This window comes from Nomia melanderi, chromosome 12 (assembly GCF_051020985.1).
Source record: "Nomia melanderi isolate GNS246 chromosome 12, iyNomMela1, whole genome shotgun sequence".
NCBI classification, from domain to species: Eukaryota; Metazoa; Arthropoda; class Insecta; order Hymenoptera; family Halictidae; genus Nomia; species Nomia melanderi.
Genome location: NC_135010.1, coordinates 11,246,814 through 11,263,432, shown reverse-complemented (window position 1 = coordinate 11,263,432; position 16,619 = coordinate 11,246,814). Strand labels below are relative to the sequence as shown.

Below are 16,619 nucleotides of genomic sequence, written 5' to 3'. Positions count from 1 at the left end.
AGTTTTCACTGTGACGATCGCGTTTCTTGATATCACATGAATCGAGCGTGGCGACTCTTTATGTCCTGGACCATGTGATTCTTTGTTTTCTAATGTGCTCTGTATGGGATGGTTTGCACGACGTAGATAAGGTGCTTCGGAAGTTGCGAGCAAGACGAATCTACGTGAGATCATGAGATTATAGATAACCTTATTATCGAAATGATCGTCAAAGTTTCAATCACCAATAACTAAAATCGCGAAGTCACGATCAGACAACTGTTGCCTTAAACATTCAAACCCATTCAAGATTGATTCTTTCATATTCAAAATACTTTCCCCAGTACTCAATCTCCCACAGCTCTATTCAGCTCGAAGCAAAACTAACAAAACCCAAATTTCCGACCAGGACATAAAGAGTCGACCATCAAGCTCGCACGCAAATTGCAATAACAATTAACCAATACCTTAAAGCCCTGTCTCAAGCCCGAAACAACCCACGCCGCAAATCTCCCGCTGAAAGTGTTAAAGCCTCTCTCGATCCCGAGCGCCTAAGACCGGCCGCGCTCGGCCCGACAGAGACAAATTCCGCGTTTGAATTTACGCGACAGGGCGGACACTCTCGAAAAGCCAGTGCTCGAAAATCGTGACATGTTTTTCCCGGCTCGTGACAGCGTAGGTAATCGTCGTTCAGAGCCGGTCCACGGTTTACAGCTCCGAGTCAAACAAGAGGGACGCCGGGTACCGCGGCCGTGCAGGGCAATAAAGTTCCTCGCCGCTCCTCTCGGCGCGAAAGAGGAAGGAAGAGGGGACCGCGACGCGGCCCCTCGCCGCGTGTACGGAGAGAGGCGTAAAGACCGCGGAGATCTCCTAAGCGAGCGGATCCCGCTGACTGATACACGACGTAAAATCCGGTACGCATCGTTAAACCGGGCTTTACCGTTTCCATCGCGCGCCGCGACGTCTAAATTTACCGCGGACCGCGAGAGCGCGCGGCGAAGCGCGAGCCGCGCCGGCGATCGGCTTGTTAACGCGGCCGCGCGGCGATCGGGGGAAAAACCGCGCGGACCGATCGCCGGGAATTAACCGTCCGCCGCCGCATCCTTCCGATCTTTATCGGTTGTTCGCGGCGTAGTAACTTAACGGGGTAACGATCGGCCGAACGGAGCGGTGTTTCGGAGCGGAACGGGAGGGGGGAGGCGCGTAAAACCGAGCACCGTGTCGAGATATCGATGGAAACCGCGCGGTGCCGCGAGTTAACTCGAGATTTGCGCGCGGTAATGCGGGAGGAAATTGCCGGTTGAGGAGAAGATGGATGATGATTGGGGGATAGTTATCGCGTTCGCGGCGGAATCAATGTCCGACGGGATTCTATGGGCGGACGGGCGAACCAGCTGCGCGAGCCTAGGGATTAGGCTTTCTTTTTTCGGGGTTATTGAAATCATTTTATTCGGAGCTCATTGATAAGTGACGTGGGCGTTTCGAGTATGGAATGTTCTACGGGAATCCCCGAGGGGTGTGTAGGATGATATTCGGTATAATTTTCTGTGATTCGCGTTGCATTATCTTTTATAGTCTTTTGTAATCTCTAATTCGAGTAATATACAGAGGAATTTAGAATCTTCTGATCTTAGTAATGGATGTTTATATTACTCGATGTTTCTATGGTTGAAATTATATCAGAATTCATTTACGGTGGGTAAGAAAGTTTCGAGTCACGTGAGATTATTAGAGACGCCGAGGCTACGAGCGCTTCTCGGAACGCCGTCTAATTTTTGGATGATATACTGTAATTAACGGTGCGAACGAAACAAGAGGAGCAAGGTGTCAACGTCAGCGGGATGAGCGGTGGAATTAATTTGGCGACTGGGAACCGCGAAAGTTCTCCGTATCTTCGATCTGAAGTCGCGGGAACTCACCCCTTGTTACAGATACGAAGGAGGAGGATGACGCGGAGGAAGAGGACGAGGAGAATTATCCGGTGGATGACTACGACTACGGTGACTATGAAACCGCGACTATAACCAGCGACACCGATCTTATCGCGGGTGGCTCGTTGCCGATCTTCCTGGCGGAGCCTGTCGACACGTTCGTCGTCAAGGGGAAACCGGCTACCCTCCACTGCCGCGCCGCACATGCTCTTCTGGTATGGTGAATGCAATTTATGCACTCCCGAAATACTCTTCTTGCTGTGGTTATCGGAGATACTTGCGGTCTATAAATGTCCCGCTCTCTTGACGCTTTAATTTTGACACCGCGGGGATGAAAAGGGTGACACTTAAACACCGTTCACTGAAATTTTGGGGAAATTGTCGGGTTAAAATCAATAGAAACACTCATCTGAAAATTGATTATACCTATTCTTAACTAATATTAAATATCTCTATCTAAAATAGTTTGCTCGATCTAATCGTCTATCAAAGCCAACTACCCTTCACCGCATAAAACACCAATTAACCTAATTCTTCCTTCAACATTCATTCCTAATTTCTTACATCGTTACTAATTATTCAGTCACTAACATTAACTTACCCTAGGATTTCTTCGTCAACCGATTATAATTTATTGAAATAATGAAAAATTCTATTTATATTCCATATGTTCGCTCTAAAGTACAATCATCGACAACAAAAAGATATCCAATTCGAACTCGAATTAATACTTATATTAAATTCCACTTAAAATCTTCAAGAGTCTAACACGATGTCTAAGGCAAAGGGTTAACCCTTCACGGACGAAGCTTCCTTGAAATATAGAAAACCGTCAGCAGAAGCTAAATTATATATCGGTTGCTTAGATAGAAAAAAGGAAACTACTCACTGATCTGCTGTTTTAGCAATTAAATCGTTAAATGTCGACGTTCGTCCGCAAAGGGTTAAAACGCAGCTTACGCAAATATCATCCCAGAACCCACGATTCCTCCGCGAAGAAATTAACCCTCCGTCCAGAAGGCATCCTTTAAAATCCATTTTGCACCTGGCTCGCCTCGGAACAATGGCGACCGGGACGGTCTTGTCGAAAAGCAGAAACAAAGGGGCCTGCGTCAGGCTCTCGCCGCGCCGTCCGAGTGGAGGATAGCTTTTCGGGCGTGTTCCGTTTCACGCGCGTCCGCGAGAGTAGGGTCTAACCGCGGCGTCGACCCCGTCATTTTCCACTCGAGCCTTATTAACCACTCAAAGCTCGCTCGACGGCGGACACGTCTCGGCCCTCTTTTCACGGGGGCGAGCGCGAAATTAACTCCCTCTCCCATTTTTTTCCCCGACTGCGCACCTTTCCCCGCTGACCCCCATCAGCGACGCCACCCCCCCAACCCGCTCCTTGGCTGCATCCCGTTACACGCATACTTGGTCGGTGTTGCAGGTGTATTTTCGCTGTAACGGTGACCGGGCCGAGCGATCGCAGCACCAGGATTTTGTCGACCCTCGTACCGGGACGAGGGTCGTCGAGGTCGAGTTGAACGTGACGAGGAACGAGGTCGAGGAGTACTTCGGTAGGGAGAGGTTCAAGTGCGAGTGCGTGGCATGGTCGGGACCAGGTCAGATTCGAGGGCAGCCCGCCACGGTTGAGGTCGCCTGTAAGTAGAGTACACTCCAATCTCTCCGTTCGTATTTTCTATCCCTCCTCTGTTCCCCTCCCTTTTCTCCGCGGACTCTTTTCCGTGCCCTCCGATGCTCGATTCGCGTGGATCTCGCGGAATTGGCATCTCGATTGGACGTCTTTTAATGCATACTGATATTCCTCGGATGTAGAGCGGAAAAGTGGGGAAGTTCGAAAGGTCAGGGGTATAAATGGAATTGAAAAGTGCGCGTCGGTTTCAAAGATAATTTTGAATGTCTCGAAGCTTCGGTAGCTCGTGGAAGTGCACCAAGATGAAATTTTGTTCTTCACCTACGCGTTTTTCCTCGTAGATTCACCCTCTTCCGATTGTATCAGTCTTACGGGGAGACACCCCGTATTCTTCGCAGTTGATTTAGAAGCGTGGAAAGTTGTTGCGGAGACATTCTGGGGCGAATTAACATATATATGCTGGTATGACTCAGAAGGGGAGCTTATGATCCGTGGGGCGCAAAACGCCGGGGCTGTTGAGTGTAAACGGGTCTCGAACGTTAGCTTCCCTTATCGAAGAGGATCCTTGGGACGTCGGTAATTGGTGTTAATCTGCTGTTCATTCAAGGATATTTAACCCTCGTATCCTAAGCGACTTCATTCATCTCCCCGCGCGACGGTGCACGAGTCGATTCCGAACATCGCGAACGGCCTCTGGCTTACAACCGTTTCGAACGAGTCCGAACGCAGCCGCGTCTGAATCACAATTTCACGCTTGAAGTTTGAATCAAAAAACAATTCCAGCACAATCAGATACTCCGGCCGCCGATTGTAAGGACGCGCGCCGGACAAATTACATTCTTTGAACCGCTTTCGCTTTGACTTTCATTCTCCGCAGGAAGCAATACCGATTCCGCGTTGTAGGATACCGTTCAGGAAAAACGAGAATTGAAAGGCAAGCTGCGCCGCGCCGTGGTTCTCTGCTAAACCGATTCACGGGTTACCGTTCCAATTTGCATGGCGGCGATACAACGGGTCCCGGGCCGAAAAATCGCGCAATACCCGATCGAAAGGTGGTCAGGACGGTTCTGTATTCACGGGTGTTTGCCTTGCAATGGAATATCGATTAGATTTTCGACTCGGCTCACGCGTCACGAAATATCGGGCGAAAACAACCGGTGGCCGCCCCCCGTTAGCCCTCGTCGACACCGAGCTTACCGGGGCGGATCTCGCGTATCAAACGATATCTCGGGCCGACCCCATCGCCGTCGCTAATCGGGTTAATGAAGTTACGTTTTACGACCGATTCCAGGTGTCGGCCGTTTTCTCGCTTCCCAGCCGACCCCGGTTTTCGCACCCCCGCGGCACGGACACGGTACAATTACGCGTTCGCTCCTGTCCGACGTTCGCACCGCGCGCCGATCGCTTATACAGGGGAATCAGAATTATGGAAACTATCGGCCGACGGTGTTCCGTTTAATTACGGCTCCCTCCCTTGAATTTGAATTCCGGAACCGGGGGAGACCTTGGCCTCTTCATTATTGACTGCCCTGTACATTAGCGAAATTGATCTCGAAATTGGCTGTGCGGCCGACGCGGTTTTGTGAACTCGTCGAGCGCCATTAGCTGGGGGTCGGTGTCTTCTGTTGGGAATCTAGGGAAATGGAATGAGGAGTTCGTCATTTTTCGGTGAAGAATCTACTTTGTTGTTTGTTCTTCGAGTGAAAGATACTTTTCATGTTTCTACCGATCTTCGGATTTCAGTATCTTCACGAATTTTTGTATGTTTTCTTTAGTGATTATTATGTTGAGAAATATCGTTGTTTTCTTCGGGTCGCTAGACTTGATTTCTGATACTATACGGCAGTAAATCGTGGAATCTTGTATCCGAATTCCCAGCAGATGGAACTTACGACATCGATAGGTCGACTCGAAGTTAGATTTCCCCGCGGAATAAGTTTCTTAATTTCAAATCGTCGCTCCACGCTAAAACTTTCTGTTTGCCCGTTTTCGAATCGTTCAATCTTCGAAAGAGTCCGGTTCGAGGCGTCGCGTCGCGTCGCGGAAAACGGAAGTGGATTGTTTTCGCGGCGCGTCCCGGCGCGACGGCCGCAGCTCGCGTTGGAAGAGCAATTTTCATTCAGAGAAGTCCGCGTCGCGCCGCGTCGCAGCGCGCAAACACGCGGCGCAAACAAGAAACAGAATTAAATCCGTATTTACGGGCAAACAGGAAACGGACGTGCTTTCGAGATTGAATAACGCGGTATCGATCGACGGTGTCTCTCGCCGCGGGACTACTTTCGTCCCGCTGTTGTCGCGGTGCGCGACGATCCTCTTTAGCGAGGTCCTATATGCGCAAATTAATCTCGTGATAATTTCGTCGCGCGACTGACGGTCACGGTTCGCTCGGAATTGTCAGGAAACTCTAGATCAAATGAGAATTCTTAAATTTTCAGTTGAATCGCTGAAAGTTGATCTATATTTGAATTGTAGGGATTATTGAATTAGTTTCTCTAAATTTTACTCGCAAGTTGCAGGATTGATGAAGTATTGCAGTATTTATTTAATTAGAGTATATGGCAATAGAAAATTAATCTTGTGGCAATATCATCTCGCGACTTCCAAATCAGAATTCACTCGAAATTGTCAGGAAACTGTAGCCCAAATGAGAATTCTTAAATTTTCAGTTGAATCGCTGAAAGTTGATCTATATTTGAATTGTAGGGATTATTGAATTAGTTTCTCTAAATTCTATTCGCAAGTGGCAGGATTGCAGTATTGCAGTATTTATTTAATTAGAGTATACATCAATCAAAATTAATCCTGTGGCAATATCATCCGGTGACTTCCAAGTCAGAATCCACTTGGAATTGCCAAGCAAATATAGCCCAAATGAGAATTCTTAAATTTTCAGTTGAATCGCTGAAAGTTGATCTATTTTCGAATAGTATGCACTGACTGCGGAATTGACAAAGTATTGCAATAATTATTTAGCTGAAATTTACAATAATGCATCGCATTGCTGCAGCATTCCAAGGTGTCTAAACCGCATTTCCCCAAACACCGGTAGCACGTCAACCAGCACACACGGCACAGTAACAATCTTCTCCCGGTTAACGGTGCATTAATTAGATAAAATGATTCAGCAAGAAGGCCCGTGGGAAGGCCTCCTGGGTCTTCATCGGCAGGAAACGTTGATCAGCGCGTTACGCGCTCGGCTGATCGCCCGCGTTCTCCCATTCACGTATGGCGAATTAAAATGCAGTATGGCAGAGTTGGGCACGGTGTAATCTGATTATATTGAACATGATTAAAGTTCAATTACTATTAATCTACCATTGAAAACATTAATCATTATTCTAACTTATCTCATGATACAACACATCCTTACCAAAACTTTCAAATTCAATCAAAAATAATTATTCATTCTCAAATATAAATCAAGACTACTACGTGGTTAATCATTTATTCCAAAGAAATTACGCAGAAATTTGATATCTATCCTGTGCGTAGGTTTAATTCAAAGGACAACTGATAAAAAGTAATGTTTGATTTATATTTGAAAATAAACATCACTTTCCTATTATCACTTATCCTCCGAACTAAACCTACACACAGTATAAATATCAAATTCCTCCATAATTTCTTTGGATAATTTCTTAATTTTCAAACATAAATCAAACACCACTTTCCTATCATCAACAGTCTTCTGAACTAAACCTACTCACAGTATAAATACCAAATTCCTCCATAATTTCTTTAGATAATTGCTTGATTTTCAAACATAAATCAAACACCACTTTCCTATAATCCGCAGTCCTCCGAACTAACCCTACACAGTACAAATATCAAATTTCCCCGTAATTCCTTCGGAATAAATTATCAACCACAAACTAGCCCCGGTCCGCGCAGTTATGAAAGAAATCCCGTAGCAATGAGTTAATACGTGATTACATTTCCGCAATATGTCGGCATCGGCCGGAAAGTACGCAGTCTAGACAGCAGCGGGGTGCAAGAACGCAGCCGCGGTGCATCGGCGGTGGCCGCGGCGCATCGCTCGCCTCTTCACGAACGATATAAAAGCAGCTATTTTTCCCCCGCGCGCGCGTACACGCCGAATAATATAGCGCAAGCCGGACGAATGGCTCTCTGCCCCCGTGGCCGCGGATCGAGCGAGATCCTTTTCCGGCTCTCTCCTGCAGGCCCGGCAGGCTCGAGCACGGTTATACAGACGCGGCCCGTGAAAGCGGCCCTTGCCATTTATACGCTGCGCCCTAATATCGCTGAGTGCCCTACTCTCCCTCGCCGCCATTTCTCTGCTCCGTACCAGGCCTCGTCGACCTGACTGCTGTTCGACGGGAATATTAAACCTCGGACGCCGGTACCTAGGTCCGCTTCGACCCGGCCATTCGAAGGCTTCGCGTAGATTCGGGGCTTCTCGCGGTTCACTTGCGTTTGTTTACTATTCGAGTTGAACAAACGTATAGTTTGAGTTAATTGGAGATAGTTGAGTCCTTCCGATGAGCAGTGCGTTGATTTTCTAGGGAATCTTGCATTATGATCAACGTGACATTGAGTTTTTCTATTGGGAAATCGCTTGGTGTGAAGTAAGAATTTTGTGTTCCAAGGTATTGAAGTTAAATGAAAGTTTCTTATTCAGTTTTAATAAATGAACGACACGATTGTAAGACTTTCTTACGTAACTGTATAAAATCGTCGGGCTACTTAAGAATCAAAGTTCAAGACAATTTATCTATCATCCTTCGAAACGTCTAAGCGATTAGGAGAATATAAAGGAATATATCATGTGCATGACGCAGACCTGAAAAAGCATTTCCTGTCGCCGCCATACTCGCTGTCTGTGGAAGCCGGCCACAACGCGGAGCTGCGGTGCTTGCCGCCGATGGGGGTGCCGCAGCCGAAGGTCTATTGGCTGAAGAATGGCTCGCCCCTCGACACGATCAACGCGTCCACGACACCGCAGCCTGTCCAGCAGAGTAATCCCAACGACCTGTCATCCGCCGGAAACTTCGTGCAGACCGGTGAAGGACACCTGATACTCGCCGAGGCCGAGCTCAGGCACCAGGGGAATTACTCCTGCGTGGCGGAGAACATCGCTGCGAGGCGGGTCAGTGAACCGGCCGTGCTGACGGTTTACGGTGAGACAACACTTCGCCAATTCCGTGGGACCCAGAGTGAACACTCGCCGCGTGCGGTGTCCGCTTCGCGGAAATCGAAGATGGGAAAAGTTGTTTTGGATGATTCGAATGAATATTTACTTAAGATAACAGATATGGATGTTTGCACTATTCAATGGGATGACTTTTGAGGAACCTTTGTAATTTGTTTTTCTTAAGCAGAATTGTTTTATGTCTGATATGAATATTTACAGTATTCAATGGGGCGACTTTTGAGGAATCTTTGTAATTTGTTTTTCTTAAGCAAAATTGTTTTATTATTCTGAGTGTTTAAGGAATTTAATCGTGAAGACGACGTGGAATAATTTGAATATTGTCAATTCATCGGACACTTTATTTTCTGCTGATCGAATTAAATTGGAGATAATTGTTCCTGTGAAATCCCATTCGATCGGCTGTTTATTCGTTAGTGTCGCGCGCAATCCATTCGTTACCCGAATGAAATTTCGCCTGTCGCTATTAGAAAGTATGACTGGCGGTTGTCGATAACTAGCTGGAATATTCTTTTAATCGTCGGAGGACGCTGCATCGGATCGGAGATTTAAGTAATTGTTGCACTCGGGGAATTCGCGATATCGGGATCCGATAATTTCGCGCTTGGAGATTGCAACCCGCATTCGTACGTAATCGTTTTTCGATTTTATCGTGAAACGTGTTGCAATTGAAGCATAATAGAATGAATGGCAGAGTTCCTTTTTCCCTCGGTACACGAAGATTTAATGGAATATTTTCGTTTTAATTGCCAGCCATACATTTGTACGCAGTTTTCCACTATAAAAATCGCAATCAAACAATTCGTTCATTCTTCTGTTATAAACTTATATATATATATTAAATTACATCATATTAGAAACTGCGACTACAAAGCCAACAAAATTCGTCAAAATCTCCTCAAAGATCAGCCACAAGAACCTACATTCACGCAAAAGAATCCATGATCTAACGACGGCGTAGATGATCACAGTAATCAGTGCTCCTACTCCCCTCGCAATATTATTCCTAATTACAATCTTTTATATACCGCGCACAACAATCTCGCGAAACTCGTGGCGGACTTCGATCGATTCAATTCCCGCGCGGTCGTGAAAAGACCCCCGATACTCGATTACCGCTCGGTTCGCGAGCCAATGGTGTTCCCGGGCTCTAACGTTCTCCCCCGGTTTATCCCGGCTTCGTTCCCAGTGAACGGCGGGTGGTCTTCCTGGTCGGGATGGTCGGAGTGCAGCACCCGTTGCGGCCGAGGTGTACAAAAGCGGACGCGTACCTGCACGAACCCGATGCCCATCAACGGGGGTCAGACCTGTCCAGGGCCAGCCACTCAAAGGTTCGAGTGCAATCCCTCCTGTCCTGGTAAGCGATTTAATTATAAAATCAACCCTTTGCACTCGAGGCTTTCTAAATCCACATCGATCCCTAACGAAACATCGATTACATCATCAGCGACCCTCTTACAAAGGAATCGGCCAGAAATTAAGGAACGCGACCGTTCCGGTATCTCGTATTTCACAGAACTTAAGATCGAACATGAAACTTGATCGCTCGGTTAAATCAAACCAATCGGCGACCGAGAGTCGCTTCTCGAGTGCAAAGGGTTAACAACGTGCCACGTCAAACGGCGTCCCGAACTTCGGATAGATCTAATCCCGCGACCCGGCGGACGTTTCTCTTCGCTAACGATATCGTCAAAGACGGGTACCTCTGGACCGCTGCGGAGTCTAGATGCAACAGCTCTGTTGTCTGTCCCTTCCCGACTCTATTTCCGCGCCCCGGCGGATCAGTCGAATCTGATAACCGCGATTTAATCGTGATTTTCAAGTTCACCCGTTCGCTTTCAGCGGTCGGCGGCAGATGGTCAAGCTGGTCCCCGTGGTCCGCATGCGGTCCCGATTGTTCCAGAGAGAGGAGGAGATCCTGCAACGACCCCCCGGCGAGCAATGGCGGTCGTTCCTGTGAAGGCAAGGCCGTCATCGTCGAGTCTTGTTCCGCGGATCGATGTAATGGTGAGCTCCAGCTGGGTTTCTCTTCTTCGCTCCGTTCTCTTTTCCCCTTTCCTTTCTTCCGTTCCCCCCTCTCTCTCTCTCTCTCTCTCTTTTGTTCGGTTTTCATTTGACTCTTTCCTCGTTGTTTTTTCCCCTGCCGATTTTGTATTCTTAACCGGTGACTCGGCCGGGCGGACAATTTATTACGGCCGATACGGGATCCTCGCGCGCGCGATCGACGCGTCCGACGGGATTGATACGATTTAAATTAATAATGACTCGCAGGAAGATCCGCGGATCTTTCTTGTTTGGAATTTTCGAGTCGTCCGAGGGTGGGGGGAAGGTTGCGGAGTAATCGTGTTCGATTAGCTGGTCGTTGGAGGCTTCGGATGCCTCCATTGTTAATCATCGGTAACGATATCCTCATGGTCCGCCTCGAATATTCGACGAGTAAATCGCTCGCAACGGTTGGGAAGATTAACGATGCCGGCGGAGCTGCTGTCCCTGGCACGTTCCGCTTGTTAACCCGTTTGCATCACTCGGGAGCACGAGAAATGCGAGCTGATAGGCGATCTTTTTTATCGCTTTCGGCTTGAGTATCTCGTGAAGTGAGGAATACTTAATTCTTCGCTAGTTTGGGAATGATGAATGTAGAAAGATGCGCATGAAGATATGATAATGTCATCGAATGATAGTACGATAGTATAATAACGTAATAATACGACGCTATAACAATATAGTCATACCTTCAACGTCTTCATAACAGAGATCAAGTAAATTCAGCGCATACACGCGCCATCGATGCAAACGGGTTAACAAAAGAAGTTCTTAGCACTTTAACAATCAAGTCGCTTCCCATGCAGTAACGTCTCTTCCCTGATAACGCACGCAGCGCGCGGACAGGACGGCCCACGTGTCCTCAAGGAAGGTAATGCACCAGAACCCATTCCGCGTCAGCTCCATTTCTGAAACCCTGTTTGTACCACAGCGGCGCGATCGATCGACGACAGGAATATCCTAGCTCTGTGGATCACGTTAAGCCTGGCAGCGATCATTCTAGCGGTGACGACTATCTTCTTCGTCCGTTTGATGCGCCGCAAGGAGCGAATCGAGGCGTTGTACGGCGTCGCGAGGCTAGACTTTCGGCGACCCGGTGACCTCGCGAAATCAGTCGTCTCGAAGAGCGACCGGTCGGTCCTGTCCGTCGACAGACGCCTCGAGCAGGTGATCGACGAGTCGAACGCGGCGAGAATGCCTAGGTAAACGACCCTCGAGGACTTTAAACCCCGATCGATCCTTGTCCCCCGTTGAAAGTCTCTCTGACGATACGCAGGTCTTGCTCGGAGCACCACTACGACGTCCCGCAGCTGTCGCTGCCGTCTACAGCCAGGCCGTCGCCGAGCTCTTCGGTGACCAGGTCCTCCTGCAGGAACTCGCAACGCGGCCGGGGATTGTCGGACAATGAGGAAGGCCGGTCGTCCCGTGAGGAGCGATTCTCTTGCTCGCGGTTCTCTTGTTCAATGAAATACGGAATATTAATCTCCAATCCAAAGAGAATATAACATCGGGCAGCTTGTATTTCATTGAACAAGAGACCCTAGATCAGCTATCAGCTGATCTAACGGTGGTTCGCTAGGTTCCACTTCTCACCCCAACGCGGAGAGCACCAACGAGGACGAGGATGATCCCGACGAGGACAACCCACTAGGAGACTACGACAAAAACCACGGTGACTCGGGTGGCTTCATCGTCAGGGCAGTGGTGGATGAGCAGGGAGCTCTTCTAGTAGTGCCTGAGGTTGGAGTCTCGATGTCCGTTCCGGAAGGAGCCATTCCCAGGGGTCGTCGACACAGTCTGCAGTTGGCCGTTCTCGGCGACGATTACCTGAGACCTGGTCTACCGCCTGGTTTGACGCTGGTGTCAGCGGTGGTGGCTTGTGGGCCGAACGACATCGACTTAGTGAAGCCGGTGATTCTTCAGTTCGAACACTGTGCGGAGCTCAGGACTGACAACTGGGAGCTGAGTTTGTGGACCACGGATCTCGACTTGGAGACACGGTCTAGCAACTCGACCAATTCGTCAACCAGCTCGAACGTTACTTCGTCGATGATGTGGCGAAAGATCCTGACGCTAGGCGGGGAGCCCATCAATCTGCCTGGACAGCCTTTCGCGCAGCTTGATCACGCGGGAGTGTTCTTGGTGACTGAGACGCCAAGCGCCTACGCAGTCGCCGGGGAGAACTCGTCCGTAGCTCCTGGGCTGGCTGTGAAGAGGATGTGCGTGGCTGTGTTCTTGTCCAGGGAGAGGGATCACATTAGGTGCCACCTGATCGAGGACACGAAGGCTGCCTACAAGCTTCTAATGGATAGGGTGAGTGTTTGAGACTCTCAAATTCATTCCTGGCATTATTTTACTGTTCTTAACTCTTGAAAGATGTAGCCTTGAATTAGCGATTTATTTCATTTTTCCCGTTTGCCTATGTTTGAGAACGTTGAAGCTCGTTTGACTTCGTTTGGTTATGTTTGATTACGTTTGAACACGCGCTATGTCCTCCAAATCCCTTCAGGAACGTCGTCTAGGTGGAAGCCGAGTGGAACACGGTACCCTAGGCTTCCGAGCAGGTGGCTCGCCCCTCCGCATTGAACTGGAAGACAGAGAGAGCGGATTCGTGGAAAGACAAGAGGTCCCTCACCGCAGAATCTGGTCGTCGAACAGGACGAGCGTAAGGCGATCGTTCAGAATCGAGAAAACCGTCGGCGAGATGAGGCTCAGCTTCGAGCTGCGCGCCTGCCAGTGCGGCTTCGAGGAGCACGCGCTGTTCCTGAGGATCGATCTGGACTTCATGAAGAGGAGCGGCTCGAACGGGAAAAGGTCCACCAAGATAGAGTCTTCTGTCATTTTACGAGGGAAAAACTCCGCGAGGTCTACGGAGTCCGTTGTTCCTAGGCCGTTCAGGTACTTTCACTTCACCCTCTCGGTTGATTGCGTATCGTAAAAATTCCGTTCAGCTGCAATCATTGTTACAAGAGATCTTTATTCCGCGCGAGGCCGAGCAGTCTGTCAGATGTCGGTTGATTTATTTACGAGTCCGGTTCGTTTAAGATTCTCAAAAACGCTGAGGAAGCAGCTCTGCCAGTGCCTGGACCCGCCTAGCGCCCGCGGCAACGATTGGAGGATGCTGGCACAAAGGCTGCAAGTGGACCGGTGAGATCCCATCAGCGATCCCGGGCCGCGCGCCGACGTAGGAGAGCGGTCCGGTTAAAATATCTGTCACGATCCCCATTTCAGATACGTCGATTACTTCGCGACGAAAGCGAGCCCGACGGAGCACATCCTGGACCTATGGGAGGCGAAACACCAGGAGGCCACTGCCCTCGCGGACCTCCTGAACCACTTGAGACTGATGGGACGCGTCGACGCGGCGAGCGTCCTGGAGAGCCGCCTCGGACCGTGGATCTGAGACCGGACGAACCACTGCCGTTTTACCAACCCACCGTTTGCAATTTTACAACGTTTTGTAAATAACAGAGTGACGCATCCGAGGCAAGCGAAGGATCGATGTAGAACCACGTTGTATAGAGACAGCAATCGTGTTTGTACATAAAGCTCGTTTATAGCAAACCTCTGCCTCTTCTCTGCATTCTCCCCCATTATTCCAAAAACGAAACGAGACCAACGGTTAGCCCTTAACAAATCCTAATTAAATCCACTTTACACCCGTGGAATACTCCATGGAGCATTATTCCTCGCGAAATCCTCCACGGAACAATGGCTCGTACGCTAAATCTTTAAAGTCCTATAGGAATCCCATCCACGATACCGGTTCTCAGGGGCCAATAATCGTCCTACCCCTCGCATATCGGGCTTCCCGATGAAAAGGCGATAATAGCGGGACGCGAGCCCTTCACAGAATCCCCGGCGTCCGTCGCGATCCCATCGACAATGCGGACGTGCCGCGGGAAGATCGGAAGTAGCGAACGACGTTTCGTCGAGCAATTTGCACCTGAATGCTTGGATCGCGTTTCTGCGCGCGGCGGGGCGGGGGGAGGGGGTTGCCGGGAGTGGCAGTCTCGGAGTGTATTTAGTCGGCCATTTGGCCAACCATTCGGACACGCGGTATCGCGGCGCCGAGCATTTCAGGTTAGGGCTTCTCTCCGGGTATCGCCGTCCAGGGGCAAGGATGCGTGGGATGCGCGAAACAATGGGCATTATCTCGGTGAACAGGGGGTGGCGAGAGGGACCCGGGGATTCTGGCAGGGTTCGAGGAGCTATAGGTATGCGGGGATGACTGTCCATAGGTATGCGTGTATTCCTTCGCCTCCCGCCCCTCTGTCTCCGTTTCCGCCCCCTCCCTCTCGCTCCCGTTTCCTTCCTTCCTTCCTCCTGCCCCCAGACCACCCTCTTCCCAGGGACGGTGGGGAGGGCTGGCATTTAATCACTGGAGCCCGCTGCTGGTAATTCTGTCGGACAATGGCTGTTGACCTGCGTAGCTGGGGATGGCGTGCCGGTCACCCTTTCACGCTGATACACGTGGATACGTTCCTCTTTGTCGGCTAACCGGCGTTTCGTCTTCTTTCTGCTCCGGAAAATTGCGATGGGAGACAGCTCGGTGGCAGGGACGTTGTGACAGTTTAGTGATGATTAAATTTAGGAGACGGACGATAGTAATTAAGGGATTGAGGGGAAACAGAATTTTAACCCCTTGACCTTTCTCAACTCTGATCGATACTGCTATTTTGTCAATAATTTATTGGAAAAAGAGAAAAGTTCTAAGCATGTGTTATGCCTATATTTCGTTTTAAGTGTAATAATCGATTACAAAGTAAATATTGGAACACAAGAATAACATTTATATGTGCCTAACATATGCTTAGAATTTGTCTCTTTTCTATATATTTGTTGAATCATGTTGAAAATCTTCACGAGTCTCACTCGTTGTAGGGCAAGAGGTTAATCTGTACAAATAATTTAATACTTGCAGTGTTTGATTAGCTTTAGACCTCTATATATATCGAATAAATGATTCGAGATAAATACATCTTTCTAACATGAACGTCGCACCATCCTTCGATTCGCGAGACCGATTCCACCCCGTATAAATTTCAATTGCAGATAGATTGAAATTACGAGTTCTTGGTAATTAAATACCCGGGACCCCAGAAATCAATTCAAAGACCGCGAATGATGCATGTCCCGAAAAACTCGGCGTCAAGGGATTAATACCCGCATATCCCCGAAAGTAACGCGCGGCCGACTACACGCACGCCCGCCCCGTTGCGAGCCGCGTCCCCATGCGAAATCGACAGAGCCGCCCTTCATAATCGTTCGCAAAGCCGGGCCGCGATGATCCCGTGCTATCGGCGGCCGGCAAAATCGGGGAAAGCAGCGATTTCAGAATCGCGGCCCGATAACGTCGTCGTAACGACGCGGTTATTGGCCGCGGCCGCCGTATATGCATAATCCACGTCAGAGTCGCATAAATTCCGGCTCGAGAACCGTATTAATTTCCCGGCTAATCGCGATTGGGATCTACAGGCAATTACGAGAAGGATAGGCCAATCAGATTGGCGTCGGCCGCCGCGTCGCTCGCTTCCGGAAGCTTCGTTCGCCGGCCGGCGCGCGTGTGCGCTCCGTGCCGCGCGCACGCAACCCCCGCCGTGTCCAGCCACGCCGCGGACAAAACGGTCGAGGGTGCCTTTATGAATTGTCCGGCCCCGATATCGCGATCGAACGTGGAAATCGATCTCTCGGCCAGCTTCCGTACCGGCAAGTCGTCGATTCCCGTGGAAATAAATTGCTCGAGCAATTGACCAGCCCGTAACTGCTGCAATTGCTCAAACCGCGTATGAGTAATGCGTTGATGAGCATCGGACGGCAACGCTCCCAGCTCGTACGTTGTAACTTCCTGTAATCGTTA

General features: G+C 49.3%; 1 protein-coding gene across 2 annotated transcripts in view; it reads left to right on the top strand.

Annotated features, from left to right (window-relative positions):
• LOC116431906 (netrin receptor UNC5C) overlaps window positions 1-14,283 on the top strand; it is a 71,451-nt gene extending 57,168 nt beyond the window's left edge. The window contains exons 2-13 of one of the 2 annotated variants that reach the window (XM_076372621.1): window positions 1,911-2,125; window positions 3,340-3,553; window positions 8,346-8,684; window positions 9,906-10,073; window positions 10,559-10,723; window positions 11,595-11,630; window positions 11,691-11,961; window positions 12,036-12,184; window positions 12,339-13,072; window positions 13,269-13,657; window positions 13,805-13,906; window positions 13,991-14,283. In XM_076372621.1, the coding sequence (XP_076228736.1) occupies window positions 1,911-2,125; window positions 3,340-3,553; window positions 8,346-8,684; window positions 9,906-10,073; window positions 10,559-10,723; window positions 11,595-11,630; window positions 11,691-11,961; window positions 12,036-12,184; window positions 12,339-13,072; window positions 13,269-13,657; window positions 13,805-13,906; window positions 13,991-14,162 (2,954 nt within the window). In that variant the 3' untranslated portion in view covers window positions 14,163-14,283. The remainder of the gene's footprint in view (window positions 1-1,910; window positions 2,126-3,339; window positions 3,554-8,345; window positions 8,685-9,905; window positions 10,074-10,558; window positions 10,724-11,594; window positions 11,631-11,690; window positions 11,962-12,035; window positions 12,185-12,338; window positions 13,073-13,268; window positions 13,658-13,804; window positions 13,907-13,990) is intronic. The other variant, XM_076372622.1, reaches the window with a different exon arrangement.
• Window positions 14,284-16,619: the final 2,336 nt, after the last annotated feature.